Source organism: Heptranchias perlo, chromosome 8 (assembly GCF_035084215.1).
Source record: "Heptranchias perlo isolate sHepPer1 chromosome 8, sHepPer1.hap1, whole genome shotgun sequence".
NCBI classification, from domain to species: domain Eukaryota; kingdom Metazoa; phylum Chordata; class Chondrichthyes; order Hexanchiformes; family Hexanchidae; genus Heptranchias; species Heptranchias perlo.
Genome location: NC_090332.1, coordinates 1,672,950 through 1,691,497, shown reverse-complemented (window position 1 = coordinate 1,691,497; position 18,548 = coordinate 1,672,950). Strand labels below are relative to the sequence as shown.

At 45.8% G+C, this 18,548-nt stretch overlaps 1 protein-coding gene across 1 annotated transcript in view; it reads right to left on the bottom strand.

Annotated features, from left to right (window-relative positions):
* Positions 1–509: 509 nt before the first annotated feature.
* Positions 510–18,548, bottom strand: part of LOC137324108 (uncharacterized) — a 31,586-nt gene continuing 13,547 nt past the window's right edge. The window contains exons 5-6 of the mRNA XM_067988249.1: positions 8,671–9,176; positions 510–2,790 (exon numbers count right to left, since the gene is read on the bottom strand). Of these exons, the coding sequence (XP_067844350.1) occupies positions 2,785–2,790; positions 8,671–9,176 (512 nt within the window). The 3' untranslated portion in view covers positions 510–2,784. The remainder of the gene's footprint in view (positions 2,791–8,670; positions 9,177–18,548) is intronic.

The following is an 18,548-nucleotide window of genomic DNA, read 5'->3' as shown; positions in this document are numbered from 1 at the left end:
CACAAGCAGGTCCTCAGGCAACCCCTAAGGAAACCTCCTTAGCCACTCACTCAGGAGCAGTACATGAGAAAGAATACAGCACAAGCAGAGAGCACAGTGGTACATCACTTTAAACAGAGTGCACATGGATCCTTCCATCAGGGGAGGGGTGGTGCAGTGGTTCAGTTACTGGATTAATTACCCAGAGAACCTGAGTTCAAATCCCACCATGGTAGTTTGAGGAATTTGAATTCAGTTAAAAAAAGTTCTGAAAATAATAAGCTGTCAGATTGTCATAAAAAAAAACCCAACTGGTCCATTGGGGAAGGAAACCTGCTGTCCATACCCAGACTGGGCCTATATGTGACTCCAGTCCCACAGCAACAGGGTTGACTCTTAACTGCCCTCTGAAGTGGTTGAGCAAACGCCTCAGTTGTTTCAGGGTAACTAGGGATGGGCAATAAATACCGTATATGTCAGCAACACCCACATCCTGAGAATGAATAAAACAGCACTCTGAAGTTTGCCGTTCTGACTTTTTATTTCAATTCAAAAAAAGCTTTAGATTTTCCCATAACAATCCAAAAAATGCACTTACTCTAGTGCAATAATAAAAAAAACATAATGAAGGCATTTTGTGTTAAATATATTTGTAAAATTCTGCATTCTGTTTGCAGAAAGGGCTGTGCGCAGGCCTCTGGGGAAATGAAATGTCAACAAACATCATTGCATCTTTGCTGAGTGAGGAACCGAAGACTGGGCTGGAAATGGCTGCCATTCACCATCCTCCTCTTCCTGGGGCCCAGCTTGTTACTGTTCCTCTTTATTAAGTTGTGCCTCTTCTCTGCAGCATGCAACGTTCTGCCAGCTCGCTCGAGGTCATATTTAAAGTCACTACGCAGGGCATTCGAAACACTGGACAAATGCCAATGACCCCAGGGGGCTGTTGCATTATGTATTTGCCTCATGAACGTGAGTTATTACGGGCACGGTGACCCGCGGTTTCCAAGAACCTCGCACTATGTCTTCCTCCTCGAATGGTTGGGGGAATGCCTGATTTCCTCAAGGTGTGCGCATCGCGAGCACTCCCTGGAGGACCAGTGTTCACTTGTATACCATCTGTAGGGAGAAACAACCTTCTCTGTGTGGACAATAGGGAGAGCTTTGCATGGAGCTGTGCGAATGGTGACATGAGCAATCGGCGGTCCCCGGGGAATGACACACAACTAGTAAAATTGCCTCCGACTCCATCCCTTTGAGGTGTGGGCGCGAATGTTTGGATATCATCTTAACACATTGTCAAAATATCTCAGTGAGTCACATGGCGAATTACTCTCAGAGTGCACTGAGTGTTGTTTTTGCAGTCAATAAAAAACGTCATTGAATATGTGGATTAAAACAAAATGTGTGAGATTTTAGATAGGAGACTGGTTCCAAACTCAGAGACTGAGTGTGAATCAGTGCAAGCCAGTTCATGCCTTAAGCAAGAGGGTGCAAAGAGGCAGCCTGGAACAACAGAGTGGTTGTGTCAAGAAATGATTGACAGGCTGAATTGGCACAGCCAACCAAAGGATTTGCGGCTGGAATGGACCTGTTGCAACATGTAGAGTAAGGCAGAGGACCTGCTGAGGCAAATCACCTTAGCTCTCACTCCTGCTGACAGTGAGGAAACATCACTGAAACTGCCGGGATTGCTGAGTTATCGGAAATTACATTCCCAGTGCTCTGCTGCTTGCTCACACTTGCCACATGCAGGTTAATGATGGGGCAAGGATCAGCTGTTTGTGTTTGGTTCTTATCAAAATCATAAATGACATTCTGTGTGACTGTGACTCATTATTCCTCTTCATTCTCCTCAATCTCCCTGCAACCTTCACATCAGTCAACCACATCCTCCTCCTCCAGATCCTCTCCTCCGTAGTCCAGCTTGGTTGCACTGCCCTTGCTTGGTTCCATTCTAAACTATCTCATCATAGTCAGAGCATCTCCAACAATGGCTTCTCTTCCCGCTCCCGCACCATTACCTCAGGAGTCCCCCAATGATCTATCCTTGGCCCCCTCCTATTTCTCATCTACATGCTGCCCCTCGGCAACATCACCAGCAAGCATGGGCTGATCCTCCAGGTGTACACTGAGAACACCCAGCCCCGCGTCTCCACTGCCTCTGTGCTGTCAGATTGCTTGTCCGACAACCAGTCTTGGGTGAGCTGCCATTTCCTCCGACTAAACGTTGGGAAGACCGAAGCCATCTTTGTCAGCGCCAGCCAGAAACTCCGTACCCTCTCCAACAATTCCATCGCCCCCATCCCCGCCGCTCACTGTCTCAGGATGAAGGACAGAAGATAGTGACAGCAGGCAGATAAAGGGGGTCAATGGGGAAAATTCAGGATGTTTCCAGGGAGGACAAATCAACCCCCCCCCCCCACACACCTCCCCACAGAGTGGACAACCTCTGCCAGGTTTCCTGGTAGGTGGGTTGTTGAAATGTGCCCTGGATATCCACCATTGATATTTTAAAGGGGAAACACACACCTGACCCTGGAACATCTGGTGGGGTCAGCAGCCAAGGTTCCCAGAAAACTGACCCCAGCACTTCTGCCAGGATCAGAAGGCCACGGTTTTTCAGGGCCATTTTGTTTAAATCCAGCCAGTCAGGGCTCCAATATTCCATAACAGTCTCTCAGCAACAATAAGGGAGCTGCTTTCTTGAGAATTCCCCACTCTCCTACCAGCTCCGCCACATCTCCTCGACTTCTGTTTGCTGCATGTAGATGGGATGCAACAGCACACCAGAACGCTGTATGTCTATAACTGAGGAAACACAATGCTCCATCTTTATCACCACTGACTGATTATTGACTGGCTTTTCACAGTGCTGAAGTTAATGCCTGATGAACAATCCTGACTATCTCCCACTGTTTGCCTTAAAAACAAGGGGTTAACCATTCTCCAGTGAGCGACAGCATCGGCAAAATACATTGTTACTGATAACAACCATCAAGGCAGCATTTCACAATGAAGAGGTAATGCACACCAAGGGGGAGGGGGATCACCAGAGTCCATTCATTAGGGTCCATTCTAAATAGAGACCGTCACTAGGGTCCATTCTAAATAGAGACCATCACGAGGGTCCATTCTAAATAGAGACCGTCACTGGGGTCCATTCTAAATAGAGACCGTCACTAGGGTCCATTCTAAATAGAGACCGTCACTGGGGTCCATTCTAAATAGAGACCATCACTAGGGTCCATTCTAAATAGAGACCATCACTAGGGTCCATTCTAAATAGAGACCGTCACCAGGGTCCATTCTAAATAGAGACCATCACTAGGGTCCATTCTAAATAGAGACCGTCACTAGGGTCCATTCTAAATAGAGACCATCACTAGGGTCCATTCTAAATAGAGACCATCACTAGGGTGCATTCTAAATAGAGACCGTCACCAGGGTCCATTCTAAATAGAGACCATCACTAGGGTCCATTCTAAATAGAGACCGTCACTAGGGTCCATTCTAAATAGAGACCATCACTAGGGTCCATTCTAAATAGAGACCATCACTAGAGTCCATTCTAAATAGAGACCATCACTAGGGTCCATTCTAAATAGAGACCATCACTAGAGTCCATTCTAAATAGAGACCATCACTAGGGTCCATTCTAAATAGAGACCATCACGAGGGTCCATTCTAATTAGAGACCGTCACCAGGGTCCATTCTAAATAGAGACCATCACTAGGGTCCATTCTAAATAGAGACCATCACCAGGGTCCATTCTAAATAGAGACCGTCACTAGGGTCCATTCTAAATAGAGACCGTCACTAGGGTCCATTCTAAATAGAGACCGTCACTAGGGTCCATTTTAAATAGAGACCGTCACTAGGGTCCATTCTAAATAGAGACCGTCACTAGGGTCCATTCTAAATAAAGACCGTCACCAGGGTCCATTCTAAATAGAGACCATCACTAGGGTCCATTCTAAATAGAGACCATCACTAGGGTCCATTCTAAATAGAGACCATCACTAGAGTCCATTCTAAATAGAGACCGTCACTAGGGTCCATTCTAAATAGAGACCATCACTAGGGTCCATTCTAAATAGAGACCATCACTAGAGTCCATTCTAAATAGAGACCATCACTAGGGTCCATTCTAAATAGAGACCATCACTAGGGTCCATTCTAAATAGAGACCATCACTAGGGTCCATTCTAAATAGAGACCGTCACCAGGGTCCATTCTAAATAGAGACCATCACTAGGGTCCATTCTAAATAGAGACCATCACCAGGGTCCATTCTAAATAGAGACCGTCACTAGGGTCCATTCTAAATAGAGACCGTCACTAGGGTCCATTCTAAATAAAGACCGTCACCAGGGTCCATTCTAAATAGAGACCATCACTAGGGTCCATTCTAAATAGAGACCATCACTAGGGTCCATTCTAAATAGAGACCATCACTAGGGTCCATTCTAAATAGAGACCGTCACTAGGGTCCATTCTAAATAGAGACCATCACTAGAGTCCATTCTTAAGTAGGTGTGACGTATTTAAAGCCCATTATAAAGAGGAAGTGACATGATTAGGTCCTGGAGCAGTTCGCTCTGTACATGGGGTTTGTGGAAATCAAATAGATCAAAGCTCTTACTCTGATTCCAGTGTTCAAACATGAACAATATGTGGAGAAGCCTCACCATTGGGACCCCTTTTAAAGCGGGAGCCTCACCATCGGGATGCCCTGTGATTTTCTTCCTCCAGCATTGGGGATATGTTGGATTACCCATGTCACGACTAATTTCATGTTCAGCTTTTTCTTTCAAGGAGTTTTTAAGGTTGGTGCCCAGGCCTGGCCAGAACCACGCAGGAGGGGTAAATTCTCCTGGACCTGCTCTCGGGCAGGTCAGAGCACCTGTCTGTTATGGAGCCTGCTGGATTTTGTACGGTGATGTAGTGGATTTGTTACCAGACTAATAATCCAGAGAACATGTGTTCAATCCCATCCTGGACAATTTCAGAATTTGAATTCAGTTTTAAAAATCTTGAAATAAAAAGCTGGTGAAAGTGACCATGAAGCTGAGGGATTGTCATAAAAACCCAACTGGTTCACTGATGTCCTTTAGGGAAGGAAACCTGCCGTCCTTACTCGGTCTGGGCCTATACGTGACTCCAGTCCCACACCAGCGTGGTTGACTTTTACCTGCCCTCTGAAGTGGCCCAGCAAACCCCTCAGTTCATAGAATCATAGAAACTTACGGCACAGAAGGAGGCCATTCGGCCCATCATGTCCGTGCCGGCCGAAAAAGAGCCACCCAGCTTAATCCCACTTTCCAGCACTTGGTCCGTAGCCCTGTAGGTTACGGCACTTCAGGTGCACATCCAGGTACTTTTTAAATGAGTTGAGGGTTTCTGCCTCTACCTCCCTCTCAGGCAGTGAGTTCCAGACACCCACCACCCTCTAGGTGAAAAAATTCTGCCTCAGCTCCCCTCTAATCCTTCCACCAATTACTTTAAATCTGTGCCACCTGGTCACTCACCCCTTTGCTAAGGGAAATAGGTCATTCCCATCCTCTCTATCTGGGCCCCTCATAATTTTGTACACCTCAATTAAATCTCACCTCAGCCTCCTTTGTTCCAAAAAAAACAACCCCAGCCTATCCAATCTTTCCTCATAGCTAAAATTCTCCAGTCCTGGCAACATCCTCGGAAATCTCCTCTGTACCGTCTCTAGTGCAATCACATCTTTCCTGTAATGTGGTGACCAGAACTGTACGCAGTACTCAAGCTGTGGCCTAACTAGTGTTTTATACAGTTCCAGCATAACCTCCCCGCTCTTATATTCTATGTCACGGCTAATAAAGGAAAGTATCCCATATGCCTTCTTAACCACCTTATCTACCTGTCCTGCTACCTTCAGGGATCTGTGGACATGCACTCCAAGGTCCCTCACTTCCTCTACACCTCTCAGTATCCTCCCATTTATTGTGTATTCCTTTGCCTTGTTTGCTTTCCCCAAATGCATTACCTCACACTTCTCTGGATTGAATTCCATTTGCCACTTTTCTGCCCACCTGACCAGTCCATTGATATCTTCCTGCAGTCTACAGCTTTCCTCCTCACTATCAACCACACGGCCAATTTTTGTATCATCTGCAAACTTCTTGATCAAGCCCCCCGACATTCAAGTCCAGTTGCATCAAAAGAAGGCCCACCAGCCACTTCTCAGGGCAACTACGGATGAGCAATAAATACCACCCCTGCCAGCAGCGTCCACACCATGCAAAAGAATTAAATTAAAGAATTTTTTAAAAATTAAATTAACAAGCGTGTGCTCGGAGTGCCTAGTTTTCCGATATTCCGGAGAATCTCCTCTACAGGGTCGAGGAAAAAACTCGAGGCAGGAAATTCTTTTTTAAAAGTGATGACATCTCACCTACAGAACTTGTTTTAAAGAGCTCGTCCTATCATCAGCTCACACTGAAGAGGCAGATTTTAAACTCACTCCTTCAAAGTGTTTTTCTGCAGAGTCCTGGCTCCAAAACCTTCTCAATGGCGATTAATTGGCTGTGTTTCCTGTCAATGTTTAGGGGCTGGAGACAGGAGCCCCCAGTCCTGCTGGCGATTATCTCTTGGTGAGAGGAGTTTCGGAGACAGGAGCCCCCAGTCCTGCTGGCGATTATCTCTTGGTGAGGGGAGTTTCGGAGACAGGAGCCCCCAGTCCTGCTGGTGACTATCTCTTGGTGAGGGGAGTTTCGGAGACAGGAGCCCCCAGTCCTGCTGGCGACGATCTCTTGGTGAGGGGAGTTTCGGAGACAGGAGCCCCCAGTCCTGCTGGTGACTATCTCTTGGTGAGGGGAGTTTAGGAGACAGGAGACAGGAGCCTCACCCAATCCTGATGCTGTGATTAAAAGCTGGACCCTGGTTCAGAGACGTGCATGTCACCCACAGTCAGACTGTTCTGCGTGGCCTAAGAACAGGCCCCCTCGTTGGTACCAGAATCACCAGGCACCCATCTATTCCTGGAGACTTCATCGGGCACTCTGCCCATCTCCCATCCAAACTTTTCCAAAGTCTGAAAAAGGAAGAGGGACAATATGGAGCATCTCTCCCAGTTCTTATCATCACCGGAGATGTTACTCACACTCCAGCCATCCAGTACCAGAGAGCAGATTCCTTCTAACCTCTCGTTTCACCAGCCGTGTTATTTTTGAACCTGTGCCCTCTAGTTTGGTGTTCACAGTCCAAGTTAAACACTCCACTTCCATCTCAACTATCTGCTCCTCTCAGTTGGTTGAAGGCTGCACGCTGGTGTGGATTTGGCTACAAGCAGTGATGAAATTTGCATGAATGAAAGCCAATCTCCAAGGCTCTACAGAGAAACATTGTGTCTGACTCCACGGTCACTGCAGAGTGTAGCACCTTAAAACCATTTTTAGTCAATTTTTATGCTTATCAAGTTAAGGGATGTCAGTCATGGAACTTAAATACTTACTGACTCTGGGCACCCAGTGTCAGCATGGAGCACTCCCAGAGCAGGTACAGCATGAGTTAGATACAGAGTAAAGCTCCCTCTACACTGTCCCATCAAACACTCCCAGAGCAGGTACAGCATGGGTTAGATAGAGAGTAAAGCTCCCTCTACACTGTCCCATCAAACACTCCCAGAGCAGGTACAGCATGGGTTAGATAGAGAGTAAAGCTCCCTCTACACTGTCCCATCAAACACTCCCAGAGCAGGTACAGCATGGGTTAGATAGAGAGTAAAGCTCCCTCTACACTGTCCCATCAAACACTCCCAGAGCAGGTACAGCACAGGTTAGATACAGAGTAAAGCTCCCTCTACACTGTCCCATCAAACACTCCCAGAGCAGGTACAGCATGAGTTAGATACAGAGTAAAGCTCCCTCTACACTGTCCCATCAAACACTCCCAGAGCAGGTACAGCATGGGTTAGATACAGAGTAAAGCTCCCTCTACACTGTCCCATCAAACACTCCCAGAGCAGGTACAGCATGGGTTAGATACAGAGTAAAGCTCCCTCTACACTGTCCCATCAAACACTCCCAGGGCAGGTACAGCACGGGTTAGATACAGAGTAAAGCTCCCTCTACACTGTCCCATCAAACACTCCCAGGGCAGGTACAGCACAGGTTAGATACAGAGTAAAGCTCCCTCTACACTGTCCCATCAAACACTCCCAGGGCAGGTACAGCACGGGTTAGATACAGAGTAAAGCTCCCTCTACACTGTCCCATCAAACACTCCCAGGGCAGGTACAGCACGGGTTAGATACAGAGTAAAGCTCCCTCTACACTGTCCCATCAAACACTCCCAGAGCAGGTACAGCATGGGTTAGATACAGAGTAAAGCTCCCTCTACACTGTCCCATCAAACAATCCCAGTTCAGGTATAGCATGGGTTAAATACAGAGTAAAGCTCCCTCTACACTGTCCCATCAAACACTCCCAGGGCAGGTACAGCACGGTTAGAGAGAGGAAGAAAGGGATGCAGGATGGCAGAGAGGAAGGCGGGGAGAGGTGCAGTGAGGGTGAAAGGGATGGAGGGAGCGGGGATGAATGGGAACCAGGAAGTGAGGCAGTGAGGAAGTGAGGGAGAAAGGGAGGGAGAGAGTGATGGTGGGAGAAACCTGGGCTTCACAGATGAAAAGAAAAGACAACTTGTACTTTATTTCTGACCTTGTTGCCTGGCGACTCACTGACCACAACGCAATCATCACCAAAACATTTCTCAGGGATGGGTGGGGGATCTTGCTCGCACTCTTCATTATCCTGAGGTGATGAAGGGGCAGGAAGATCCAGCGATGACGTTTTCTTCAGCTTCTTGTTGACTCGAGCGTACACAGCCGTCACTTTGTCCGGCTCTGAGCCAACCTTCCCATCCTCCTTGCCAACTTCATCCTCAATAGCCAACTCTGCCGTGGGCAGTTCCAACCTGAACTGGTTGGACGCTGCGTAGGGTGGTTCGATGGGGTCTTCTCCAATGGGCAGGCACGTTGCTGCTGCCAGCTCGCTCGGCGTTTGGTACACAGGGTCACCTTTTCCTTCAAGGTCCTCCTTACCGAGAGAGGGACTGGGAATCTCCGGCAGGGCTCTGGTGTGTTGGGATGGGAGGTCTCCATGATCATGCTCACCAGGCAGTTGCATATCATTCTGCCAGCTTACTTTACGTGATCGAGGGACACCTGTGAGAGTTCGAGAATGATGGATATAAAATCACACAGGGCAGTGGTTATGTTACTGGACTAGTAAACCAGAGGCCTGGACTAATAATCAAGTAAAAGAACAAAGAACTTCCATTTATATCGTGCCTTTCACATCTCAAAGCTTTTTACAGTCAATGAAGTAATTTTGAATTGGAGTCACTATTGTAATGTAGGAAATGCAGCAGCCAATTTGTGTACAGCAAGATCCCACAAACAGCAATCATAGAATCATGGAATGGTTACAGCACAGAAGGGGGCCATTTGGCCCATCGAATCCATGCCGGCTTTTTGTAAGAGCAATCCAGTTAGTCCCATTCCCCCACTCTTTCCCTGTAGCCCTGCACATTTTTTCCCTTCAAGTATTTATCCAATTCCTTTTTGAAAGCCATGATTGAATCTGCTTCCACCGCCCTTTCAGGCAGCACATTCCAGATCATAACCACTCGCTGCGTAAAAAAATCTTCCCTCATGTCACCTTTGGTTCTTTTGCCAATCACCTTAAATCTGTGTCCTCTGGTTCTCGACCCTTCCGCCAATGGGAACAGTTTCTCTTTATTTACTTTATCTAAAACCTTCATGATTTTGAACACCTCTATCAAATCTCCTCTCAACCTTCTCTGCTCTAAGAAGAACAACCCCAGTTTCTCCAGTCTATCTACGTAACTGAAGTCCCTCATCCCTGGAACCATTCGAGTAAATCTTTTCTGCACCCTCTCTAAGGCCTTCACATCCTTCCTAAAGTGCCGTGCCCAGAAATACTTCAGTTGTGGCCAAACCAGTATTTTATAAAGGTTCAACATAACTTCCATACTTTTTGGACTCTGTGCTGCAATTTATAAAGCCCAGGATCCCATATGCTTTTTTAACCACTTTCTCAACCTGCCCTGCCACCTTCAATGATTTGTGTACATATACCCCCAGATCTCTCTGTTCCTGCACCCCTTTAGAATTGTATCATTTAGTTTATATCGCCTCTCCTCGTTCTTCTTGCCAAAATGTATCACCTCGCATTTTTCTGCATTAAATTTCATCTGCCACGTGTCCGCCCATTCCACCAGCCTGTCTATATCCTCTTGAAGTCCATCACTATCGTCCTCACTGTTCACTACACTTCCAAGTTTTGTGTCATCTGCAAATTTTGAATCTGCAATGAGATAAATGACCAGATAATCTCTTTTTAGTGATGTTGATTTAGGGATAAATGTTGGCCAGGAGACCGCGGTGAACTCCCCTGTTCTTCAGGAAAAAGACTTGGAAATTATTTTAATTTAGGTTGGAGAGTTAAGGGCTGCCAGTTGCTGATCGGTTGTTGGCACAACTTGTCTCGAGGTTTGGAAGTGCTGTCAGCGCCTCGACGATTCAGTCTGAGTGGGATGCAACTTCTGCTGACCACAATCACACTGCAGCTCTCTGTTTACACAGATTAATCACTCAGCGGTTCAACACAGTGAAAAACCTTCCTGGTAAACGGACTGGGAGAGAAATCAATGGACAGGAGACGTGTCTGATTGCAGATACACTGAGTGACGCGTGCACACACACGCAGATGTGTAGACCTGCACATATGCCTCATCCACACATATCTCTGCGCACACACACAAACGCACACGCACACAGACACACATAGACACAGACACACATAGACACAGACACACACACACATTGACACACACAAGGTAAACCAAACATGGGTTCATTTCTAAAGGGATAGAATTGAAAAGCAGAGAAGTTATATTAAATTTGTATGGAACTTTGGTTAGACCACACTTGGAGCACTGTGAACAGTTCTGGTCTCCATATTATAAAAAGGATAATAGAGGCACTGGAGAAGATGCAAAAAAGATTCATAAGGACAATACCAGAACTGGGAGGATATCCTTATCAGGAAAGGCTGAACAGTCTGGGGCTCTTTTCTGTGGAAGAGAGAAGGCTGAGGGCTGACCTGATAGAGGTCTTTAAGATTATGAAAGTAAAGAAAATATTTCCACTTGTGGGTGAGACCAGAACTAGAGGCCATAAATATAAGATAGTCACTAATAAATCCAATAGGGAATTCAGGAGAAACTTCTTTACCCAGAGAGTGGTGAGAATGTGGAACTCACTCCCACAAGGAGTAGTTAAGGTGAATAGTGCAGATACATTTAAGGGGAAGCTGGATAAACACATGAGGGAGAAAGGAATAGAAGGATATGCTGATAGGGTGAGATGAAGTAGGGAGGGAGGAGGCTCGTGTGGAGCTTATTGCTGGAAAAGACCAGTTGGGCCGAATGGCCTGTTTCTGTCCTGTAGTTTCAATGTAACACACAGACACCGACACACACAGACACACACACAAACACACACACACAGACACTCACACACACACACCGACATACAAACATACGAATTAGGAACAGGAGTAGGCCATTCGGCCCCTCGAGCCTGCTCTGCCATTTGATAAGATCATGGCTGATCTGACAACGACACAGACACACACACACAGACGCACACACACAGACACACATATACACAGACAGGCAGACACACACACACACACACACAGAGTCCTGGCTTTGTTCCAACAAGCAGGGACTTTTCCACTGATGTCAAATACTAACAGGAAATGATGCCATTGTCGTTCGTAGTTACAAATCGCTGAATGAGCCACTGAAATTATTTCATCAACCGTGTAATCCCGGCCTGTCAGTCTGCCAGAAATCCAGCAACTGCCCACTTCTCAATTCATTTAGTGAGGTTAAACCGAGGGCATTACAGTTCCAAATACCTGACATTAAAACCAGAACTGGGATCAGTCACTGAGAATTCAACGACACGTAAACCTTTCATCACACTCTCACTGTAAGACTCCGATATATCGCACTCTCACTGTAAGACTCCGATATATCGCACTCTCACTGTAACACACTCCGATATATCGCACTCTCACTGTAACACACTCCGATATATCACACTCTCACTGTAACACACTCCGATATATCGCACTCTCACTGTAACACACTCCGATATATCGCACTCTCACTGTAACACACTCCGATATATCGCACTCTCACTATAACACACTCCGATATATCGCACTCTCACTGTAACACACTCCGATATATCGCACTCTCACTGTAACACACTCCGATATATCGCACTCTCACTGTAACACACTCCGATATATCGCACTCTCACTGCAACACACTCCGATATATCGCACTCTCACTGTAACACACTCCGATATATCGCACTCTCACTGTAACACACTCCGATATATCGCACTCTCACTGTAACACACTCCGATATATCGCACTCTCACTGTAACACACTCCGATATATCGCACTCTCACTGCAACACACTCCGATATATCGCACTCTCACTGTAACACACTCCGATATATCACACTCTCACTGTAACACTCCGATATATCGCACTCTCACTGTAACACACTCCGATATATCGCACTCTCACTGTAACACACTCCGATATATCGCACTCTCACTGTAACACACTCCGATATATCGCACTCTCACTGTAACACACTCCGATATATCGCACTCTCACTGTAACACACTCCGATATATCGCACTCTCACTGTAACACACTCCGATATATCGCACTCTCACTGTAACACACTCCGATATATCGCACTCTCACTGTAACACTCCGATATATCGCACTCTCACTATAACACACTCCGATATATCGCACTCTCACTGTAACACACTCCGATATATCACACTCTCACTGTAACACACTCCGATATATCGCACTCTCACTGTAACACACTCCGATATATCGCACTCTCACTATAACACACTCCGATATATCACACTCTCACTGTAACACTCCGATATATCGCACTCTCACTGTAACACACTCCGATATATCGCACTCTCACTGTAACACACTCCGATATATCGCACTCTCACTATAACACACTCCGATATATCGCACTCTCACTGTAACACACTCCGATATATCGCACTCTCACTGTAACACACTCCGATATATCACACTCTCACTGTAACACTCCGATATATCGCACTCTCACTGTAACACACACCGATATATCGCACTCTCACTGTAACACACTCCGATATATCGCACTCTCACTGTAACACACTCCGATATATCGCACTCTCACTGTAACACACTCCGATATATCGCACTCTCACTGTAACACACTCCGATATATCGCACTCTCACTGTAACACTCCGATATATCGCACTCTCACTGTAACACACTCCGATATATCGCACTCTCACTGTAACACACTCCGATATATCGCACTCTCACTGTAACACACTCCGATATATCGCACTCTCACTGTAACACACTCCGATATATCACACTCTCACTGTAACACACTCCGATATATCGCACTCTCACTGTAACACACTCCGATATATCGCACTCTCACTGTAACACACACCGATATATCGCACTCTCACTATAACACACTCCGATATATCGCACTCTCACTATAACACACTCCGATATATCGCACTCTCACTATAACACACTCCGATATATCGCACTCTCACTGTAACACACTCCGATATATCGCACTCTCACTGTAACACACTCCGATATATCGCACTCTCACTGTAACACACTCCGATATATCGCACTCTCACTGTAACACACTCCGATATATCGCACTCTCACTGTAACACACTCCGATATATCACACTCTCACTGTAACACTCCGATATATCGCACTCTCACTGTAACACACACCGATATATCGCACTCTCACTGTAACACACTCCGATATATCGCACTCTCACTGTAACACACTCCGATATATCGCACTCTCACTGTAACACACTCCGATATATCGCACTCTCACTGTAACACACTCCGATATATCGCACTCTCACTGAAACACTCCGATATATCGCACTCTCACTGTAACACACTCCGATATATCGCACTCTCACTGTAACACACTCCGATATATCGCACTCTCACTGTAACACACTCCGATATATCGCACTCTCACTGTAACACACTCCGATATATCACACTCTCACTGTAACACACTCCGATATATCGCACTCTCACTGTAACACACTCCGATATATCACACTCTCACTGTAACACACTCCGATATATCGCACTCTCACTGTAACACTCCGATATATCGCACTCTCACTGTAACACACTCCGATATATCACACTCTCACTGTAACACACTCCGATATATCGCACTCTCACTATAACACACTCCGATATATCGCACTCTCACTGTAACACACACCGATATATCGCACTCTCACTATAACACACTCCGATATATCGCACTCTCACTATAACACACTCCGATATATCGCACTCTCACTATAACACACTCCGATATATCGCACTCTCACTGTAACACACTCCGATATATCGCACTCTCACTGTAACACACTCCGATATATCGCACTCTCACTGTAACACACTCCGATATATCGCACTCTCACTGTAACACACTCCGATATATCACACTCTCACTGTAACACACTCCGATATATCACACTCTCACTGTAACACTCGATATATCGCACTCTCACTGTAACACTCCGGTATATCGCACTCTCACTGTAACACACTCCGATATATCGCACTCTCACTGTAACACACTCCGATATATCGCACTCTCACTATAACACACTCCGATATATCGCACTCTCACTGTAACACACTCCGATATATCGCACTCTCACTATAACACACTCCGATATATCGCACTCTCACTGTAACACACTCCGATATATCGCACTCTCACTATAACACACTCCGATATATCGCACTCTCACCATAACACACTCCGATATATCGCACTCTCACTGTAACACACTCCGATATATATCACTCTCACTGTAACACTCCGATATATCGCACTCTCACTGTAACACTCCGATATATCGCACTCTCACTGTAACACACTCCGATATATCGCACTCTCACTGTAACACACTCCGATATATCGCACTCTCACTGTAACACACTCCGATATATCGCACTCTCACTGTAACACACTCCGATATATCGCACTCTCACTGTAACACACTCCGATATATCGCACTCTCACTGTAACACACTCCGATATATCGCACTCTCACTGTAACACACTCCGATATATCGCACTCTCACTATAACACACTCCGATATATCGCACTCTCACTGTAACACACTCCGATATATCGCACTCTCACTGTAACACACTCCGATATATCGCACTCTCACTATAACACACTCCGATATATCGCACTCTCACTATAACACACTCCGATATATCGCACTCTCACTGTAACACACTCCGATATATCACACTCTCACTGTAACACACTCCGATATATCGCACTCTCACTGTAACACACTCCGATATATCGCACTCTCACTGTAACACACTCCGATATATCGCACTCTCACTGTAACACACTCCGATATATCGCACTCTCACTATAACACACTCCGATATATCGCACTCTCACTGTAACACACTCCGATATATCGCACTCTCACTGTAACACACTCCGATATATCGCACTCTCACTGTAACACACTCCGATATATCACACTCTCACTGTAACACACTCCGATATATCGCACTCTCACTGTAACACACTCCGATATATCGCACTCTCACTGTAACACACTCCGATATATCGCACTCTCACTGTAACACACACCGATATATCGCACTCTCACTGTAACACACTCCGATATATCGCACTCTCACTATAACACACTCCGATATATCGCACTCTCACTGTAACACTCCGATATATCGCACTCTCACTGTAACACTCCGATATATCGCACTCTCACTGTAACACTCGGTATATCGCACTCTCACTGTAACACACTCCGATATATCGCACTCTCACTGTAACACACTCCGATATATCGCACTCTCACTGTAACACACTCCGATATATCGCACTCTCACTGTAACACACTCCGATATATCGCACTCTCACTGTAACACACTCCGATATATCGCACTCTCACTGTAACACACTCCGATATATCGCACTCTCACTGTAACACACTCCGATATATCGCACTCTCACTGTAACACACTCCGATATATCGCACTCTCACTATAACACACTCCGATATGTCGCACTCTCACTGTAACACACTCCGATATATCGCACTCTCACTGTAACACACTCCGATATATCACACTCTCACTGTAACACACTCCGATATATCACACTCTCACTATAACACACTCCGATATATCGCACTCTCACTGTAACACTCCGGTATATCGCACTCTCACTGTAACACACTCGATATATCGCACTCTCACTGTAACACACTCCGATATATCGCACTCTCACTGTAACACACTCCGATATATCGCACTCTCACTGTAACACACTCCGATATATCGCACTCTCACTATAAGACACTCCGATATATCGCACTCTCACTGCAACACACTCGATATATCACACTCTCACTGTAACACACTCCGATATATCGCACTCTCACTATAACACACTCCGATATATCACACTCTCACTGTAACACACTCCGATATATCGCACTCTCATTGTAACACACTCCGATATATCGCACTCTCACTGTAACACACTCGATATATCGCACTCTCACTGTAACACACTCCGATATATCGCACTCTCACTGTAACACACTCCGATATATCGCACTCTCACTGTAACACACTCCGATATATCGCACTCTCACTGTAACACACTGATATATCGCACTCTCACTGTAACACACTCCGATATATCGCACTCTCACTGTAACACACTCCGATATATCGCACTCTCACTGTAACACATGATATATCGCACTCTCACTGTAACACACTCCGATATATCGCACTCTCACTGTAACACACTCCGATATATCACACTCTCACTGTAACACACTCGATATATCGCACTCTCACTGTAACACACTCCGATATATCGCACTCTCACTGTAACACACTCCGATATATCGCACTCTCACTGTAACACACTCCGATATATCGCACTCTCACTGTAACACACTCCGATATATCGCACTCTCACTGTAACACACTCCGATATATCGCACTCTCACTGTAACACACTCCGATATATCGCACTCTCACTGTAACACACTCCGATATATCACACTCTCACTGTAACACACTCCGATATATCGCACTCTCACTGTAACACACTCCGATATATCGCACTCTCACTGTAACACACTCCGATATATCGCACTCTCACTGTAACACACTCCGATATATCGCACTCTCACTGTAACACTCCGATATATCGCACTCTCACTGTAACACACTCCGATATATCGCACTCTTCACTGTAACACACTCCGATATATCGCACTCTCACTGTAACACACTCCGATATATCGCACTCTCACTGTAACACACTCCGATATATCGCACTCTCACTGTAACACACTCCGATATATCGCACTCTCACTGTAACACACTCCGATATATCGCACTCTCACTGTAACACACTCCGATATATCGCACTCTCACTGTAACACACTCCGATATATCGCACTCTCACTGTAACACACTCCGATATATCCACTCTCACTGTAACACACTCCGATATATCGCACTCTCACTGTAACACACTCGATATATCGCACTCTCACTGTAACACACTCCGATATATCGCACTCTCACTGTAACACACTCCGATATATCGCACTCTCACTGTAACACACTCGATATATCGCACTCTCACTGTAACACACTCCGATATATCGCACTCTCACTGTAACACACTCCGATATATCACACTCTCACTGTAACACACTCGATATATCGCACTCTCACTATAACACACTCCGATATATCGCACTCTCACTGTAACACACTCGATATATCGCACTCTCACTATAACACACTCCGATATATCACACTCTCACTGTAACACACTCCGATATATCGCACTCTCACTGTAACACACTCCGATATATCGCACTCTCACTGTAACACACTCCGATATATCGCACTCTCACTGTAACACACTCCGATATATCGCACTCTCACTGTAACACACTCCGATATATCGCACTCTCACTATAACACACTCCGATATATCGCACTCTCACTGTAACACACTCCGATATATCGCACTCTCACTGTAACACACTCCGATATATCGCACTCTCACTGTAACACACTCCGATATATCGCACTCTCACTATAACACACTCCGATATATCACACTCTCACTGTAACACACTCCGATATATCGCACTCTCTCTGTAACACTTCCGATATATCGCACTCTCACTGTAACACACTCCGATATATCGCACTCTCACTGTAACACTCCGATATATCGCACTCTCACTGTAACACACTCCGATATATCGCACTCTA